The sequence below is a fragment of the Sminthopsis crassicaudata genome, chromosome 3, assembly GCF_048593235.1.
Source record: "Sminthopsis crassicaudata isolate SCR6 chromosome 3, ASM4859323v1, whole genome shotgun sequence".
Lineage (NCBI taxonomy): Eukaryota > Metazoa > Chordata > Mammalia > Dasyuromorphia > Dasyuridae > Sminthopsis > Sminthopsis crassicaudata.
This window is the reverse complement of record NC_133619.1, coordinates 81,804,644-81,824,801: the sequence shown is the minus strand read 5'-3', so window position 1 is coordinate 81,824,801 and position 20,158 is coordinate 81,804,644. Positions and strand designations below refer to the sequence as shown.

General features: G+C 36.2%; 1 protein-coding gene across 1 annotated transcript in view; it reads left to right on the top strand.

The window, feature by feature from the left end:
* KIAA2012 (KIAA2012 ortholog) overlaps positions 1-19,958 on the top strand; it is a 148,241-nt gene extending 128,283 nt beyond the window's left edge. The window contains exons 20-23 of the mRNA XM_074299022.1: positions 12,409-12,611; positions 15,935-16,107; positions 17,061-17,280; positions 19,424-19,958. Of these exons, the coding sequence (XP_074155123.1) occupies positions 12,409-12,611; positions 15,935-16,107; positions 17,061-17,280; positions 19,424-19,583 (756 nt within the window). The 3' untranslated portion in view covers positions 19,584-19,958. The remainder of the gene's footprint in view (positions 1-12,408; positions 12,612-15,934; positions 16,108-17,060; positions 17,281-19,423) is intronic.
* The last annotated feature ends 200 nt before the right edge of the window (positions 19,959-20,158 follow it).

Genomic DNA, 20,158 nt, shown 5'->3' with positions numbered 1-20,158 from the left:
CAGAATGGTTGGATCAGTTCATAAATCTACAATTTTCCCACATCCCCTCAACATTTATAATTTTCCTTTTTATTCATACCAGTGATCTTTGATGTTAGTATCGCAATTGTTTGGGGCACCACAAACCACAACCACATAAAACCATGAACTTATTGCTAAAGATTTTGTGTTCTACATGCTCCACTTTACTTTGTGATCCTTAAAGCTCTACATAAAAGCCTGTTATTGTTAGCCTAGAGTAAAGCACTTTGCAAACCTAGTCTACATAAAAGCCAGTTGTGATAGTGATGTTGGTATTGGTGGTGGGTGATAGGGGTTAGCCTACAGTCACCAGACTGGAGATGACTTCATTCCCTAAGATCCCGTGGATCTCAAACCCGGATTTTAGAGCACCATAGGGATTTGCTGGTATGTATTTAACAAGCAGACTTAAAAAAAAAATTCAAAAACATTACAGGGGTGAACTGGTAAATATTTAACAACCAAGCTCCAAAAAATGCATTCACAAACACTTTTTAAAATTTAATCTGAATTATTATTAGCACTTTTGTATCTAGTAAGTCAGCAAAATAATAAATCAAGCCCTGATTCATGGGCTTTCCAATTTCTAAGGTATAAATGGCTCACACTGAAAATTTAACAATGGACTCACAGGTTAGAACTTAGCTGTGACACATCTTGGGTTGAGGCTTCTGGGGATGATGTGGAAAAGCCTGGAGACTCGGTGAAATGACTAAGACAGTCATCATTTAGCCTCTCCCAAGGGGGAAAAAAGTTTTCAACTTTTTTTTACCAATATCTAATTGCTTTCCCTTTATTGTAAAGTGTTTACAATGTTTAACAAGTCAGTTAATAGTATTTACTAAAGATGTGCTGTGTGCAGACATATTTACATATTTTGAAGTAATGACAATTATAATAAATAATTTTAACAATGTAATATATTTAATATATAATAAACTTATATGTACATATAATTAATATATGAACATATAATATATGAATGATATATTAATTATATGTAAATGATACATTTAATATATAATAAGTAAAAATACATTGTATAATAAATAATAAACTTTGGTACATTGTTTCATTTGATCATCCCCTCAAACTCTATTCCTTGTATGAGACAAGCATTATTATGCCTATTTTCTCAATAAAGAAATTAAAGCATAAAAGGTTAAGAAATTTGCCCATAGTGCCACAGGAGGTAAGTAGCAGAGCCATGATGATCGGCCATATCTCTTTGGTATCATTATACTTTCCAAAATACTAGTAACTGTAACATTTGTATAAAAGTTTCTAATCACTTTAGCACCAGGATCTAAAATTTGAAAATTAAAGGAATAAATAGGCCTTAAATACTGAGGGAGGATTTTCCCCACTTAAAATAAAGGTGACAACCTCTCTCCATGAGTAAATCTGGCAGAAAGTAATATGCAAGTGGCTTTTATTTGCCCATACTTGACCCAAGTAAGTGAAGATTTTATTAAACAATAATTTTATAAAGTAAGACTTTGGAAATTAATTTGAGATACACTTCTTAATTTAACCAGATTTTATAATTACTCTTTAGATAGTTCCTCTTCCTATACTTTAATAAATTAAATATATGGGAGAAATGGTGTCATTTTTTCTTGTTTCTTATACTTTGCAGAATAAATAAGTGATTATGGGGCCCAGAACTGAATTATGGCCTAGTTATTAAGATGATAAGAAAAAAAATAGAAAATGACCAATGTTGGAGAGCATTTGGGAAATTAGGTAAACTGACAGTAGACCTATGAATTAGTCTAGCCTTTCTGTAAAGGAATTTGAAACTGTCTAAAAAGTTATTAAACTATTCCATATTCTTTAACCTAAAGATATTGCTATAAGGTTCATATCCCGGAGAAATCAAAGAAAGAGTAATAGGATCCTAGACATTACATTTATGGAAGCTCTCTGTGGTGGTAAAGAATTAGAAACTGAGGAGGTATCTTCAACTAGGGAATGGCTAAATAAATTATGACATATAAATGTGGGGGAATACTATTGTGTTCAGTCTTCAAAAAGTTTCATAAAAACTTGAGATCTGTTTAAACTGATGCAAAAATAAAGTGAGCATCACCAGGAAAACAATTTTAAAACTAATAGCAATATTGTAAAGCTATTTAACAGTGAAAAACTTAAAGATTTATCATCCCAATAATCAACAAAAATCTAAAGGACTCATGATAATACATTTTATCCATCTCCAGGTAATAATAATAATAACTAATATTTAGATAGTATGTATTATGTGTCAAACATTATAGAGAACTGATAGACTGAGTGAACATCAAAGCATATTTTCTTCTATTGCTTTCATTTTATTGCTTTTTTTGAGGGGAAGAAGAGCATGGCCACTGAGAAAATGTGTTTTACATGATTAATCATATTTGTAATGTATTTTATTTTTCTTACTTTTTCAGTAGGTAGGGGAAATTGAAAAAAAAATTTAAAGAATTTAGACAGCTTAATCTTGACTCTACCACTTACTAGTAAGCTGTGTGATTATATGAGCCACAATGTCTCTGAACTCAGTTTCCTCTTCTAAAAATGGGCATAAAAATATTTTTACTACTTGTTTCCAAGGTTAGTAACAAAAGTGTTTTGTAAATTATAAAAAATATAAGTATGAATTATTATCATTAAGATTTCTAAAGATATTGATAAAAAGCCAGCTATGTTTCTATTAATGGGCTAAATGAGCCAATCTGAAGAGGCAGTATTTTTTAATTTTTTGCTTCAAAGAAAAAAACCTGAAAAGAATATTAACAAAAGATCAGGTAAAATTAGCTGAGACTCTTAAGTGGATAAAAAGTCCTAAGAAGTTTTTAACATATCAAGGCATCCTTTATATCATACCTGAGACAAAGCAAATAAACTCAGGGCATCTCTCAATCTGTGCTGATCATTTTAGACCCAGATTTCAAAAGTATCATAAGATATGGGTAAGAAAACTCTTCTGATGAAATAAAAGACTATGTAGAATACTAGATTACATAATGATAATGGAATGTTATGGAAATAATGAGCAGGATGATTTCAGAAAAACCTGGAAAGACTTACATGAACTGATACTGAGTGAAGTGAGTAGAACCAGCAGAATCTTATACACTGTAACCACAATATTGTTTGTTGAAGAACTGCGAATGAATTGGTTATTTTCAGCAATATAATACTCAGCAAGACAATCCCAAAGGACTCATGCTGAAGCATACTGTTTGTCTCCAGAGAAAAAAACTGATATATTTGAATATAGATTGAAACATGCCATTTTTCATTCTTTTCTTTTTCTTTCTTTCCTTCTTTATTTTTCTTTTATTCAAGTCTTGTACAAAATGACTAATATAGAAATGTTCTGCATAATTATGCACATATAAACTATATCTGATGCTAAGGAAGGGGGATGAGGGAAAGAGTCTTAGAATTTGAAACTCAAAACTTCAAAAAGTGTTTTAAAATGTTTCAAGATATGATGGTGGGAATAAAATATGCTTTTTAAAATAAATCAAAAAGTAATTTTGAACAAAAATTGAGATTTCTGACAGCTTACATTTATAATTCTTATTTGTATTCTAAGAACACATGGCTGTCAATGTCACATCTTGTATGCATAAGCTTTACTGAGACGATTGAGTAGCAATCTTATAATCTAAGCATATTTATAAAGCCACTGTAGGTGTGCTTTCAGATATTCATAATCATATTTAAAATTCTGTTTAGAAAAAAAAGAATATCGTATTTCTAGGACATTTTTCATTCCTTTCAAAGCTATGAAAAATCTGTCTTCTAAGAAGATCCCAGTAGAAAGTAACTTCCTTGAGGGCAGGGACTAGTTTAAATTTATCTTTGTTTACCTTCTACCTGGCACATAGTAACCATTCAATCAATACTGATCGCATCTTTAGAATTAAAGGTCAGGTAACAGCCCTGATCCATTACTATGATCTGGACCTTGATGTCATATCAGATTCATGTGGTCGGTCAGCTTTACAAAGGACTTGCTCACTCTTTGATTTCATCCCAAAGAATTTGTCTTTGTGCTAGTAATGAAAATTCTTTAAAGATTTTTTTTTTTGCATGTTCTTGTTTTATGACTGCAGGCTTTATGTCCATAACAGTGAATTCTGCCTTTGCAAAGGCTGCAGGAAAGGGTTCACCTATATTTCACATTTTAAAACTTTCAGAATTTGCTCTTAATTTCTATTTCCAGAATTATTAAGATAGAGGACCTAATCAAGGCAGTAAGTCTCTTATCAGATAACCCAATAATAGAATGTTAAGGTTTCCTTTAATAATATGAGAGTTGGCTGGATAAGACTAGTAAAACTTCTAGTGATTGGTTAATTAAGGATTCAGCCACATCCCTTTAAAAAGCAAGCTGGTCCCATTATACACCTCGTAGAAATCAGCTCTGAAGAAAGAACTTAGCTTTTGAAGGAGCTCTGAGTTTATGAAAACTGACTCTTTTTTTCTTCTTCCAGAATACAAGGTGAGGAGGGGACCTCTTGGTATTTTCTTTAGTTTTCAGGCTATAGTTATTTAATTTTCTAATAAATAAATTATTATATTATATGATATATCATAATTATAAAGGGATATATTATTATGCTATAAGAAATAATAAGCTGCAGTCACCTTTGCATGGTTTAATTAGTGTTAATTTGTTGTACAAAGTCCACTATGAATGTAGACGCTGCTATGAACAGTATATGTTCTATCTCTAAAATATGGGTGCCTAGAAATGAGCCTAGAGCCAAAAGGGAGAACTCTAGTTAAAGGAATACCTCATGACCTAAAGAGAAGTCTATGAGAAGTCAATGAGCTAATTTTTTTAAATTTTTACTTTTAAACACAACTAGATCCTTTTATTGTAATAGGGGTATGAACTTATGAACTGAAGGTCCATAATGTTTACTGGCCTAAAAACTCTGAATACATTGACTCCAAGTATTTAATCACTTTTGGAAACACCAAACATGATGTATCCTTTTCCAAGGTTGTTTGATTTCTTCAGCTTATCCTAATATGATATGAGTTCAGACTTCTGCTTGGAATGCCTAATGTGTTACAGGGATCCATTGGAGAAATTTCAGGTGCCTGTGCAGTTGCAGGGACCCACTGGAGAAAATTTTGAGTGGACTTGATTTGGAATATTTTATGATTTTATGGAGATCCAATGAAGAAATGTATGAATTATCTGAAAGAACAGCTTAGAGGAACTTTTTTTTACTAAGGATTTCCAGCCAACCTCAGTTTCCCAATTCTTGTAAACACCTCACTGTCTAAGAGTTCATTCAGAATTTGACTTTCCCTAACAGACAGTCTGGAACTATGTTCAAAAAGTTATCAAACTCTTGTCCATCAATTGGAGAATGGTTGGGTAAATTGTGGTATATGAAGGTTATGGAATATTATTGCTCTGTAAGAAATGACCAGCAGGAGGAATACAGAGAGGCTTGGAGAGACTTACATCAATTGATGCTGAGTGAAATGAATAGAACCAGAAGATCACTGTACACTTCAATGCTGTATGAAGATGTATTCTGATGCAAGTGGATATCTTCAACATAAAGAAGATCCAACTCACTTCCAGTTGATCAATGATGGACAGAAATAACTACACCCAGAGTAAACTGTTAGAACTACTGTCTATCTACCCAGGTTATTTACACACATATATTGTATCTAGGTTATATGCTAACACATGTAAAATGTATGGGATTGCCTGTCATCAAGGGGAGGGAGTGGAGGGGGGGGATAATTTGGAAAAATGAATACAAGGGATAATGTTATTTTAAAAATGCTCATGCAGATATACTGTGGGGGAAAAAAATTCTAAATAAAAAAAAAAAAAAAAAGTTATCAAACTCTGCATATCCTTTGACCCAGCAATGTTACTACTGGGCTTATATCCCAAAGAGATCTTAAAGGAGGGAAAGGGACTCATATGTGCAAAAATGTTTGTAGCAGCCCTTTTTGTAGTGGCAAGAAACTGGAAACTGAATGGAGGCCCATTAATTGGAGAATCGCTGAATAAGTTTTGATATGTGACTATTATGGAATATTATTCTATAAGAAACGATGAGCAGGATAATTTCAGAAAAACCTGGAGAGACTTACATGAACTGATGCTAAGTGAAGTGAATAGAACCAAGAGATCATTGTACATGGCAACAAGATTATACAAGGATCAATTCTGATGGACGTGGTTCTTTCCAACCATAAGGTGATTCAGGTCATTTCCAATAGACTTGTGATGGAGAGAGCCATCTGCACCCAGAGCGAGGAATTGGGGGACTGAGTGTGGATCACAACACAGTATTTTCATCTTTTTATTGTTGTTTGCTTGTATTTTTGGTTTTTTTCTCATTTTCCCCCTTTTTTCTGATTTTTCTTGTGCAGCATGATAATTGTGGAAATATGTATAGAAGAATTGCACATGTTTAGAATATATTGAATTGCTTGCTGTCTAGGAGAGGGGGAAAAAAGAGAAAGGGAGGGAGAAAAAATTCGGAACACAAGGTTTTGCAAGGGTGACACCAGTTACCTTGCATTTATTCTGGATATATTCCATATTCACTTATATATATACAAATTGTTTCCCCTGGTTGAATATAAGCTCAAGGGCAGAGACTTATTTAATTTTTTTATATCCACATCCCCAATGTCTATTCTAGGATCATAGATAGATGATAAAGTTAGAGATAAATGTATATAATGTTGAAATGTATTTTGAAAATAAAAAGCAAAAAAATAAAAATAAACAAAACAAAACAAAAAAGATTGGAAAAGGAATACAAAAAAAGGGGAAAGCTTATCTTTTCCTTTTTTATTTTCTTTTCTTTTTTTCTGGGTATTATTTTTACTTTTTTTTTTTTTTTCCTTTTTCCAGTTATCTTTAAACTGGGACAGGACTTTACATGTACCAAGACAAGTCAGAATTATAGAGGGTCACAGACAGTGGGAGAACTCTGGGTGAGGTATAAAACCCTTCAGCCCAGAGGGAACCTGTTAATAATGTCTGGTTCGACTTCCCATCTCCCCTAAGGGCTCTTCACCTTCCTGAGAAGTTGGGGGCAATGACAACCTGTGTTGAAATTGAAGCAGAGTGATACCAGGTGGCAAACTACATACAATAGCAAGTTGTTTATGTGGTCCCACTTGTGCAGTATTGTTTTTGTTACATTATATAAAGGGGAAAGTCCTTGTAATAAACGGACTCCATTTTTCCACCATCCTTGGGAGTCCCACCTCATCACTTCTCCACGAGGAAGGTATATTTTAATCACTCAGGTGTGGGGCTCTAGAAAGGAATGATATGTTTTGTCACCTCAACTTGGGGGCTCTAGAAAGACACAACATTTGGCACCCAACGTGGGGCTCTAGGTGAAGTCCTATACACATGAGCTCGTCTGATTCGATCAGCCAAGTTCAGTGAAGAACTCCCTGTGACCCAGAAGAGTAAGTATAGAAATAGGCAAGCAGGAAGAATCAGTAAGGGCTAATTTCATTTTTTAACTGTAATGAGGTAAATACTAAGAAATGAGCCTCCCTCCCGAGGGAAGTTAAGAAGCAAGCTTAGTTAGGTTAGAAGCAAGGTTTATAGTAACTGGGAAGTAGATCACTGAGTTCTCAGATGCTCTAGGGTCCAAGTCTCTGTGAGTTTGTAAGGAGTGTTTGGAGCCAGAGATGTGGAAGTTAGTGGGAGAACAACTAACTGAATACAATGGAGTACAATTGATTTTAAGGAATCCTAGTTTTAAAACAAGGAAAGATTTTAACTTGGGTGGTCAAACCAGGAAGTATGAGGAGAAAAACAAGCAGAGGGTGTATATAGCCTCGGAGGGTACACTACATGGGAGGAAGTAAGGAAGTCTTTTTTTTTTTAGTATTTTACTGATTCACATTACTTGTTATTGATCTAGGAGATCTTCAGGGCATGGCCAGTTAAGTGAGAATAGAGTTAAGTATCTTAAGTATTATTGCCTGTTGGGCAGAAAGGGAATTAAGTACCTTAAGTACCTTGCTGAGGAGCTTGCTTTTCACCTTCAAAGCTCATTTTCAATTCTGCCTACACCTGAGCATGCCCCTTCTCCCTCAACTCCACCTTCTTGGGAGGAAGGACGAGTGGGAGGGGCAGTGACCAAGCTGAACTTGGTGCTGCCCCTTTGGGGTGGAGGTTTGGAGATGGATCAAGGGATTTTGCTCCTTTTTTAGTGTTTAAAAAAAAAAAAAAGTTCCCCATCTATTTATGGGGAAGAGACATCTTACAACAGTTAGGAAACAATTAAGTACTTTGGCTTTTTAGGCAGCTGTAGAAGGCCTGCCAACACTCTCACCTGTTCCCATTCAATGGAAAATTAAATACACCTGTGTGGGTGGAACAGTGTTCCTTAATCAGTGAAAAAATTCAGGCCTACTGATACACACTTCTGAAGTGCAATTTGGTGATATTTATCCAGATTTTGACTCCTAACAATAGAATCCAGGATCAAAATGTTCCTCCAAAAAATAAAAGAGAGGGGGAGACACAGATAATCCTAGAAAACTTCTAAATTTAACTTTGTGTATTAATTTTTTTTTTTTTTTTTTTTGGAAAGGCACTGGCTCCAGCAGACAGGGTTCATAATGATGTGCTGGAGGGCAGTGTTCAGTGCTCCACTATCTTTTAGATAATTGCCAGGTGATGTGGAAAAATCCAGAAAGTGGTGAATGGAAGGGACCAAATAGGTTAACTGATTGGGAGAGAGGGTTTGATTCTCAATTCTCACTGTTGCAGGATTTCAAAACCTGCAGGAATCATTGAATTCTCTGAGACATAAGACTGATGCAGGACTTTAAAACCTGCAGGAATCATTGGATTTCCTGACACATGAAATGATGGACAATAGATTGCTTTTGGACTATTTCTTGGCTGCTGAAGGAGGTTTATGTGTGGTTGTGGATTGATAATTATTTTTTCCACTTTCCTTCTGGGACTCGTGAAAATCTTCTATGATATTTTGGTTATTCATATTATTCATTACAACTTGCTTATATGATATTACAACTTGCCTGTGTGATTCATTCCATGGTAACCGATTTAACCACTAATGTATACCTGATTCAATTAAAACAAAAGAAAGGTCGGGATGTAAAGGGTCACAGTCAATGGGGAAACTCTGGGTGAGGTATAAGACCCTTCAGCCCAGAGGGAACCTGCTAACAATGTCTGGTTCAGCTCCCCATTTCCCCTAAGGACTCTTGGCCTTCCTGAGAAGTCGGGGGCAGTGACAACCTGTGTTGAGATTGAAGCAGAGTGATACAAGGTAGAAGAGTGATACCAGGTGGCAAACTACATATAATAGCAAGTTGTTTATGTGGTCCTATGTGCTCAAAGTTGTTTTTGTTACATTATATAAAGGGAAAAGTCCTTGAAATAAATGGACTCCATTTTTCCACCATCCTCAGGAGTCCCACCTCATCACTTCTCTATTAGGAAGGTATATCTTAATCAACCCAATGTGGAGATTCTGGAAAGCAATGGTATGTTTTGTCACCCCAACTTGGGGGCTCTAGAAAGCAGGGCACAATACATAACCAATAAGAATCTTGTAAAATGTGTTATTTTTTTTAAACTTGTATCATTTTGTATTTGGAATGGAATGAATTTCTCTCAGCCTACAAGCTATGGCAAATTTGGAGACTCACAAAATACTATTAAATTTAGGTTGTCCAAGAACAGGAAAACATGACTTTGTTAAGACTCTTTGATGCGGTATGCTAAATAGAGAATGGAAAAGCACAAGATATTAGCTTTCCTAGACAATAATTTTCTTTATTCAAGCAAAATTGGTGCCAGGAGCTAGGAATCTTTTGCTCAGTGATAGTCCAGAGAGCCAACCCTTTTAGTGAGCAAAAGTGGAAAGGTTCTGATGGTCCTAGGGTAAGGATAATTTTTTTTTTCTAAAAATACTGGTTAAAACAACATAGCACTATTTTCGTCAAGAATTTCAAGTGAGCCAAAAACTGGAAGGAGTGGAGACCATAATCAAAGAACCTCCAGTAGCATCTAGGGGAGACTACAAGACCAAGCAGCATCTGGAACCTTAGCAGCATTGGAGACCTGAGCTTCCCTCTTTGCACACACCTTGGTCAGATCTCCCCATGTCTGCCTTAGCCATATGAGTTCTTTACGTGGGTGCCCCTTTACTTGTGACCTTTATGGTTGACCTTTCTCTTCTTTGATTCTGGATGTATCTCTAGGCAAATGAGCTCCATGTTTTATGGAAATAACATTATTTTCATCACTACTTTCTATCCACATTTTGAAATACTTTTTCTAACTAATTTTATTCTCTGGTTAAACCACTGAAAATAAACATATAGATTGAAGTCTCTGAGTTAAACCTACAGGAATGCAGGTTCACAAAGTACACTGAAGCTGGAGCAGCGTCTCTAGGAGACCAAACAGAAAACTGGGGTTGCTTCTGGGGAGCCACCTACATATTCCTGGTCTTCACATTCTCAACCTACTTTTTGTTTTTTTATACTATATTCCATTTCCTATCTCCACTATTCCTCTATGTGGAACATACTTCTTTCTCACCTATACATTTTTTTTCCCCTCTAGTGTTTTTAATAGGAATGAGAATGGGTGTTGTCCCCTATACCACTTTAAATGCTTAGTTTTCTTCAAAGTTCAGCTTAAGCATCAATTCCTATATGAGTCCTTTTCTAATCTCCCCAAGATATAGTCAGTTACCTTGCATTTATTTTGGATATATTCCATATTCACTTATATGTATACAAGTTGTTTCCTATGGTAGAATGTAAGCTCAAGGGCAGAGACTTTAATTTTTTTTATATCCACACTCCCAACATCTAGCCTAGGGTCATAGATAGATGATAGAGTTAAAAATAACATATGTTTATAAATATATACATATATTTATATACTTATAGATATATGTGTATACATATATGTATATGTTTCACACACAAATATATATATACCATGTGCTTAATTTTTTTTAACCCATGGTTTCTATTTAACCATCAACTTGATGGAAAAAACAAAGCTCTTAAATTTTCTAGTTCTCTGATTTTTTTTCTTTTTGCTGAAGCAATTGGGGTTAAATGATTTGTCCAGGATCACACAGCCAGGAAGTGTTAAGTATCTGGGGCCAGATTTGAACTTGGGTCCTCCTGACTTCAGGGCTGGTGCTCTATCCACCACGCCACCTAGCTGCCCCCTAAGGTCTCTGGTTTTCTTATCTGTCTTCTGGCATCCCTTTGTTAGCCATATATTCATAGTCCTACTTACTATTATATAGTGGTATAGGAATGCTGAAAAAAAGAAAACTGAAGAAAGAAAATAGCACCTGCTATATGGTAGCTTTAAATACAGTCACCATAAAATTATTTATGATACTGAAAACTAAATACTGTACTTATTATATATGTGTATAATATATACCTACTATCTATATATTAATATGTGAGTATATTATCTGTTATATAGACAAGATGTACAGATATGTATCATATGTAAATAATATATGCCAGAGTTTCTTAAACTTTTTCTACTCAAAACTCCTTTTCATCTGATAAATTTTTATGTGACTCCATGTATATAAGTATCTGAAATAGGTATAAAAATCAAATATTTATTGATAATAAATCATAATTTCATAATCTACATATTCAGTTATGAGATTCTATATGGGGTTTTAAGTCAGAGTTAAGAAAATGCAATATGTATATGCATAACATATACATGTATATATCATATATGTGTATGTTGTGCTATATATCCCTATGCACACATGTATTTATCTGTGTGTGTGTTTATATATAACTAGTAAATCGGAGATTTCATGATATAGTGGCCAGGACACTGCCACATTTCAAATCTTTCTTCTGTTACTTACTATCTGGGAGACTTTAGCCAAGTCACTTCACACATCTGGGTCTCAGTTTTTTCATCTGTAAAATGAGGGGATTGGACTAGGTAGTTTCTGAGGTCCTTTGCAGTTCTAAATCTGTAGCCCCCTGAAATTCTTGTTGAATGAATGTTATAATATAATATTTATATTATTATTAAATATTATGTTATTTAATATCAATGTTATTGTTAATTATAATAATATTAATATTATACCTAGCTATGTGTATGGCTTGCTAGTTCAGCATGTGAGACAGGCCCATCGGCTACATCTCTCCAAAGCCAGCATCTCTGGAAGGATGCACTCATGGAGACCTCTGCAGCACTCAGTCTGCTGTGGGGGTGAGGAATCTGCTTTAGAACAGGGATGAAAGGCACCACGGACCAGGAATGGGAGATGTTGCTAAAATAACTTGCACATGAATGAACCTCCATTATTTCTCTCCTAGGCATCCCTTGTCAACCAGCTGCAGGAGAAAGTGCCCAGGGAAAGGATCCTGTCAGAAAGGGCAGAGATGAGGCTCCGAGAGGTGGAACGGAAAAGGCAGCTAAAGGAGGAGAAGAAAAGGCAACTGCAGGAAGAGCAACAAAGACTCGAGAAGATAAAGGAAGAGCTCGAGCAGGAGCAGCAGCGGAAAGCTGAGGAGAAGCGGTTAGTTGAGCTGGTGCTCCAGGATGGTGGGAACATGGTAGAGGGTAGGGCTGGGAATGGGGGGAGCTCAGCAACAACTTCATGAAGCCTTGAGTTCTGGCTAAAGGGATTTCAATTTTCTCTGTACCTAGAAAAGCTAAGGAGCAATTTATTTATGATAGCTCCCATTTGTTGATATTTTTTAGTCATATCTGACCCTTCACAATCCCATTTGTTTTTTTGTTGTTGTTGTTGTTGTTTTGGTTTGGTTTGGTTTGGTTTGGGTTTTTTTGCAAAGACACTGGCATGATTTGCCATTTCCTTCTTCACCTCATTTTGCAGATGGGGAAACTGAGGCAAAACAGCATTAATGGATTCAACCATGGTCATGTCAGGGACCAGATTTGAGTTTTCTGACTCTGGCCCGGTGCTCTATGCCCTGAATCAACTGGCTACCCACTACACTTTATAGTCTCCCTCTGAGAAATACAACCTTATTCTCGCTAAATGCTAGAATGAGTGTCAACAAATAGAAAAAAAAATTGTACTCTCCTTCTTGGGAGACCTCTGAAAAAGTTTAGATTGCCATGTTTGAAACAGCTTCCAAAACAGGGAAGAAAAAAGAACATGATGTCTTGGGGTCCAACAGCTTCCGTTCACTCACTGGCCCTGGACCCTAGTATTTCTAAATGCTAAAAAGTTAACCAAAATGTGAGGTCATTTATGGAGAGAGCTCTTTTCACAAAGAGTCATTAGGGGACAAAGTCAGGGTCTTGGTTTAGTGAAAATCCTAGTTGCAGAAGAAAAGAGCTCTTAGCTCTTTACTGTATGAAAAGGAATAACTTAACCCTGTTGAATCTTGTACTAATATGTTGTGGGTGTTGGTAGTAGTAGGAAAGTTAGTTTTAAATTAAGAAGATGATCCTTAAAGGCCACCAAATTAAAGACTTATATATACATATCTATCGAATTATATATATATATATATATATATATATATACATGATTATATAATTATAATGTATATTATATGCAATATGTGTCATACACATATTATATGTAATATATAATTATAATATGTATGATGTTATATGTTATATAATTATGTCATTAATATTGTCATATTATAATTATATTGTTATATAATATACATAATGTTATATATTATATAATATATAATAGCTAATAATAGTTAGAATTTACAAAATACCTACTATGTGCTTAGCACTTTAAAAAAATATTACCTCATTTGATTTTCACAACAATCCTGATTGGATAAGTGCTACTAATATCCCCATGTTATACTTGAGGAAACTGAGGCAAACATAGATTAAGTGACTTGTTCAACCAAGGTAAATGTTTGGGGCTGATTTTGAAGTTCTTGAAACTGATCAGTCAATCAATCAATAAGCATGTGTTAAGTGCCTACTATGTACCAGGCATTATGCTGGGGATATAAACAAAAAAAGAAAGCAAGTTAGGAGTCCCTGCCCTCATCAAGCTTACATTTTATAGAGGGAAATAATAAATATGTGTACTTATTGTTTTATTATAATTTATATATTTTTAAATTTTGTTTGTGTACATTATATAATTTATGTATTAATAATTTTTATAATTTGTTTTTTATATATATATATATATATATATATATATACATATACAGGAAAACATGCCTCATACAAAGTAAATACATGAGAATTTCAAGATGGAGAAGCGCTAGCAAGGAAGTAGAAGGAGGCAATCAGGAAAAGCTTCATATAACAAAGCTCCATTTAAGCTAGGGATTCAAAGTGGTCATTTTGAAGAGGAGTACATTCTAATCAGGTTTTTTCAAAAGCAGGAAATGTAATGTATAAGGAACAGTAATAGGCTATTTTTGCTGGAATATACAGAGCATGAAGAGGAGTAATGTGTAATAAACCTGGAAAAGTAGGTTAAAGCCAGGTCATAAAGGCTTTAAATTTGATTCCATAGGTATTTGTTCCCTAGAGTTTCTTGAGCAGGAAAAATGTCAAAATCTGACTTATGCTTTAGGAATCTTATTTTGGCAGCTGTGAGAAAGATAGATTGGAAATGGGAAACATCTGAGACAGGGGACCAATTAGGGGACTACTGCAATAATTCAGGCCAGAGATGATGAGGGCCTGAACATCAGTAACCCCATGGGGGTAATCTTGTGAGTGGAAAGAAAGGGACAGAGATGAAATGTTTTAAAGGGAAAAGCAACAATATCTGACAAATGATTAGATATAGGAGGTGAGGGAAAATGAGAAATTCAGGATGACTACAAGCACGCATAACTGGAAAATGAAAAAAATGGGAATAAACTCTGTTTTGGATTTTTTGAGTTTGAAATGCCTAAGAGACATTCAGTTTGAAATATCCAAAAGGCAGTGGGTGATGTAAGAATTGGATTGAAGCTTAGGAAAGAACTAAGAGTGACTAGATAGATGTGGGAGTCATATGCATAAAAATGACCATTGGACCTATATATATGAGATCACCAAATAAGAAAATAGAGAAAAAATAAAGACAAGGGTTCAGGATGGAGTCTTGGAAGACAGCCATGATTAAGGAATGGACATGGATGAGTTAGCAAAGGAGAATGAGAAGAAATAATGAGAGAGAAAAAGAATAGTCACAAAAACCAAGAGGGGTACCCAAAAAGAGAAGGTAGTCAGTAGTGCCCAAATCTAGAGAAAAAATAAAATAAATAAAATTTTTAAGATACAGAGACTTAGAAGAGTGTTTAGAAGCCATCAGATTTGACAATTAAGAGATCCTTGATAACTTGTGAGAAAGTGGTTTCAGTGTGAGGTTGAAAACCAGATTATTATCTTAAAAGAATATAATTACAAACTCCAAAGGACTTTAGTTGGTATTATTCCAGAGGAGTAGGCCTTTTGGGCACTCTTTAAATCATATGAAGGGAAAGCCAACCCCACAGATGAGTGACTCATTTTAAATGTTATTATTCAATGTTTCATTTGGTTTTAAAAGGAAAAATAGAAATACAATTAAAAGAATTAATTAATTCAGAGTAATTTATGATGATGCTTTTTTCAATTAATGAATTATAATATCATAGGATTTAGAGAAGTATTTTTTAAAAGAAAAAGGATTCTCATGCTAGGGGAAAAAAAATGAAAGGGGGTACTGTTATCCTAAAGACAGAATATCAGCTTTCCTAAGAAATCTTCCTGCAGAATGGATGGTCCTTTGAGAGTAGGGAATCTCATTTTTTTTTTACTGCTGCATTCTTGATTCTAGATATTTAACAAGGTTCAATTGAAGGGTCTTAATCATTCTCAGTACATTTTCTGAGACTCGGGTTTTTTCAGCTTACAGAAACAGAGGCTGGAAGAAGAAAAGAGACAGCAGGAGGAGGAGGAAAGGAGGAGGTTGCAGCAAGAGCGAGCAGCTGAGGCCCGTGCCAAGCAGCAGCAGGAGGAATTCCGCAGAAAGATGCAGGAGATGCAGAGGAAAAAGCAGGAGGAGGAAGCCAGAAGGGCAGGTGGGAAAGCATCACCACTGTACCAGCATCCTACCTCCTGGACACAGACCCTGAGGAAAAAATCTCTACAGTAGATGTATCCCCAGTATATAGTTCATGCGGGATTATTTCAAGTTTAAATAAAAAACACAATGGCCACAAGATATCTTTATTTAATCCCTGCCATGTTGCAGGGATTTGTGAGCTATACTCCCACTTTATATGTTATGTTTCTTTGTGTGTGTTAGGTCAGGTCTGATTGGAAGACTGATTCAAAAGGAAAAGGAAAAACCGACGTTGAAAAAAGCTCACTTTTATCTCTCTCCCTTGTTCAACAATCCCCTAATTTGACTTGTTTTGTTTAATTAAGGTTAATTCCTAAAAGGCTGGCAACATGCTGGTACATAATCAGTAATATATCAAATTTCTCAAATCTCATGATCCCAAAGGGCTGAACTTTTCAAGGATTCTTGGTAATTTTGCACTGATGTTCAAATATTATTGCCTAAATAGCTATCATTTATATGGTATCTACTATGTGCCAGGAATGGCATTGAGTGCTTTACAAAGATCTCATTAGATCTTTCCAATAACTCTGGGAAGAGGAGGTAGGTTCTACTATTGTCCCTATTTACTATTAAATTAATTTAAATTATTTTATTTAAATTTGTTACTTATTAAAATTATTAGCTTAAATAAAATTATTTTGAGGAAACTAAGGCACAAAGCTAATAATTAAGGCTGGATATGAAGTCATCCTCTCCTATCTTGGGAGCCCACCGTGTGGCTGCCCCTAATCAGTGATTACTGTTCGCAATTGCTTTTTGATTACTAGGTCTGGGACAAAAACCAAATCATTTATCTAAACCTGTTTCTTCATCTGAAAATGAGGATCCTGTCCATACTGTCTACCTTCCAAGGTTATTGTCGAAAGAAAAAATATTAAGGTCAGCTCTTATCATTCTATCCCTCAGAGGCAGAGAAGCAAAGGCAAAAGGAGTTGGAAAGACAACTTGAGGAAGAACAGCAAAGGTTGATCAAAATAGCCAACGAGGAGCAACTGGAGTACCAGCGGAGGAAGAAAGAGGAAGAAGAGAAGGCCAGATGCGAAGCTGAGGCAAAAAAGCGGAAGGAAGAGGAAGAGGCTAGATTGGCTATGGAGGAGGCCATGAAAAAAGCCAAGCAACTTGAAAGGTGTGTGTTATTGATGGTTCAGAAGACCTGAGTCCTAAACTGGCCAAAATTAAGGGGGACATCTTTTGATAATTAGGTTCAGCCAGACAAAATGTGGAAATATCAGGTTTTTCACACTTCCCTAAGATTTTGGATTCCTAGAGGAGAGATTCTCTCCTTGAGAGGGTGAGTAATGGTCTCTGAGAAAGGCTGGAATCCGGAAGCAGTGTCCAGTTTCAAACTTCCCCAAGGTTATTATGAGTAGGTAATCAAGTTGGATGGGGAGGAGGTTAAAAAAAAAAAAAAAGACAGATTTAGGAGATTATTTACTGAAAGGGAGAATAAGGCCCACAGCTGTGGGTCTAGCTTTAGAGTTAAAATAGCCTCAAGCATCAATTCCCTCAAAAGGAACTAAAAACACTACCGGTGGGAAGTGGAGGGACATTTCTAGCATGTCTACATAAGACCAAAGCTTTTTAGCTGCTTTCCACTAATGTCTGGATGAAATTTTGAGAAATCGCTGATTTAAAAGTCTCAAGAGATGGAAAATAATGGCAGACACAAGCAGCATGTCCCTGAAACATAAATAATACCTCCTACCTAGCTGCAGCCTCTGATCAGAAAAGCTCAGGGAGTTGACAAATGGCACCATGTTCCAGTAGGCCATCAGGAGTTTTAACCAGGGGATGGAGTGCGGGGCAGAAATCTCGGTATCCAGGGAAAACACAAGATAGGAAAATGGGAGTGGGACCCCAGGCTACCAAATAGTTGAATTACTTGGCAACCTTTAAAATAGTCCTAGATGAATGGACAGGGCCTAACAAATACCCCACATCTTATCCAGGTGAGGTCCTTAAGAGGATTAGTCTGATTCTCCCTGTTATCAGGACCAGAGCAAGGAAGGGTCAACTAAGCAGGCCCACCAGAGGGCTCCTACTTCAGCTCCAGATGGACTGTCAGAACCAGGTGACTGACCATATGGAGAGGAAGAGGCAATAGCATATTGTGGCCCGGCCACCCCCAGAGTTGGGGAAGTCTCAAATAAGGCTGCCAAGGTGAGGACTGTTATCATCTGCTCTGCTCCTCGGCTTAACGGCCTCCCGAGGATGCTTCTCCATATTGGCAGCTCTTTTGGGAAACAAAACAGGTGCATCAGGTCCCTCAAGGGAAGTCTGTATTTTTCACCATTTGAATACACAAGACTTGTCTGATATTTGGGTAGGAGTGAATAAATCCCTTTCCCTAGTAGCTTCATAATCACATTGGTGATGGAGATGGAAAAACCTTTGCCCTGTACTCCTACAGCTACAGGCACAGCTGCAGGCTGATGCCCTACTTAGAATCATCAAAACTGGGACACAGGCAGAATGTGGAAAATATCCCCTTACACTGGTTATTTCAGGGGGATCCCTCATGCCCAACCCCATTTGGGTTGTCATTTCCTTCTCCAGCACATTTTACAGAGGAGGAAACTTGAGGCAGTATTAACTGACTTGCCCAGGTTCATACAGCTTGGAAATGTCTGAGATCACATTTGAACTGAGGAAGATGAGTCTTCCTGACTCCAGACTGGATGTTCTATATACTCGTCACTTAACTGCCTCCAAACTGTAATAGGTACATTATTTTAAATTCACTCCATGGCTTGAAATGAATATAGGTAAAAGATACACCACGGAGGGAGGTAGAAGTGCAGAAAGAGACGAGAATCAAAGAACCTTGTCTCTAAGCCTTCTCCAGCCAATAATAAAGTTTCAGAATTCAGCATTATGTTCCAATATTGATATCAGAAAATATGCCCCAAAGAAAGATAATCACTTAGGATCACCTCTCAATCTAAACAGTAGAAAGTAGAAACACAAAGGTGGCTAACCAAAGAGGGTATGGTAAGATTATTAGAAAATCTGGCTTCTCTCTACTCCCCATATTAAGGTATTCTGGACCTGTTCTCTTAACTGAAAGGGGGGGGAGTACTAAATGATCCTATGATCCTGGTGGTCTGGAAGGTACAGCCCTCCTCTTGTCAAGGAACCTAGGTGGTGAATGGTAGCCATGAGTGTAAAATGGTGAAAATGAAATATGTGATGTCCCAGTTTGGGGGGGCAGTTGGACAATTTTTCTAGTGCTCAGCCACTACCATGATCCTATTGGGTTTTGTCCTCAGGGAGAAGATGGCTCTGGAGGCACAACAGCTTTTCAGGAGAGAGCTATTGAGGGAAGTCAATGAACTGAAACATATCCAAAGCATTTCCCGACCATGGGTCTACTCTTATTTCCAGCTACTACAAAAACCTGGTTCTGAGGTTGTTACCAAAGAGAAATGAGAAGTAAGTTGGGATGTGGGAAGCCCAGGTGGGGCTCTGAAACACGAGTTCCAAGTCAAGTGGCCTGGCCCAGTCAGGTCCAATTCACTCAAAACCTCCTTCGTAAACTGCACAGTGGCAGATAAAAGTTTATTTAACGTACTGTCTTTGCCCTCACTGAGCTCACTGAGCTCACAGTTTACTAAAGAGATATGATATAAAAGTATGATACAAATAATCCATAAGATTGAGACAGCAACCTCTTTGGAACTAACAAGCTCCTCACTTCTGGGTAGATACGGGACTTTGGAGAACTGTGCTCATCAATGGATTATGCATCCTTGTTATTGTCTGTATGAAACTTTGCTGTTAATACATGAAAGGTTTTTGCTGGTTTGTTTGGATGTTTGTTTTTTGATTCTTTTTAACAAAATAAAGAATGAGAGATAGCATAATAGATGTTGGTAAGAAGACTGAAGTCAGGCAGGCCTGTAGTTTAGTCAAGCTAACATTTATTGTGTGACTACCAACAAATCATTTAACCTCTCAGGACTCCTGAGCAATTCTCTTAAGGCTATAAGTTACATTTGAATTGC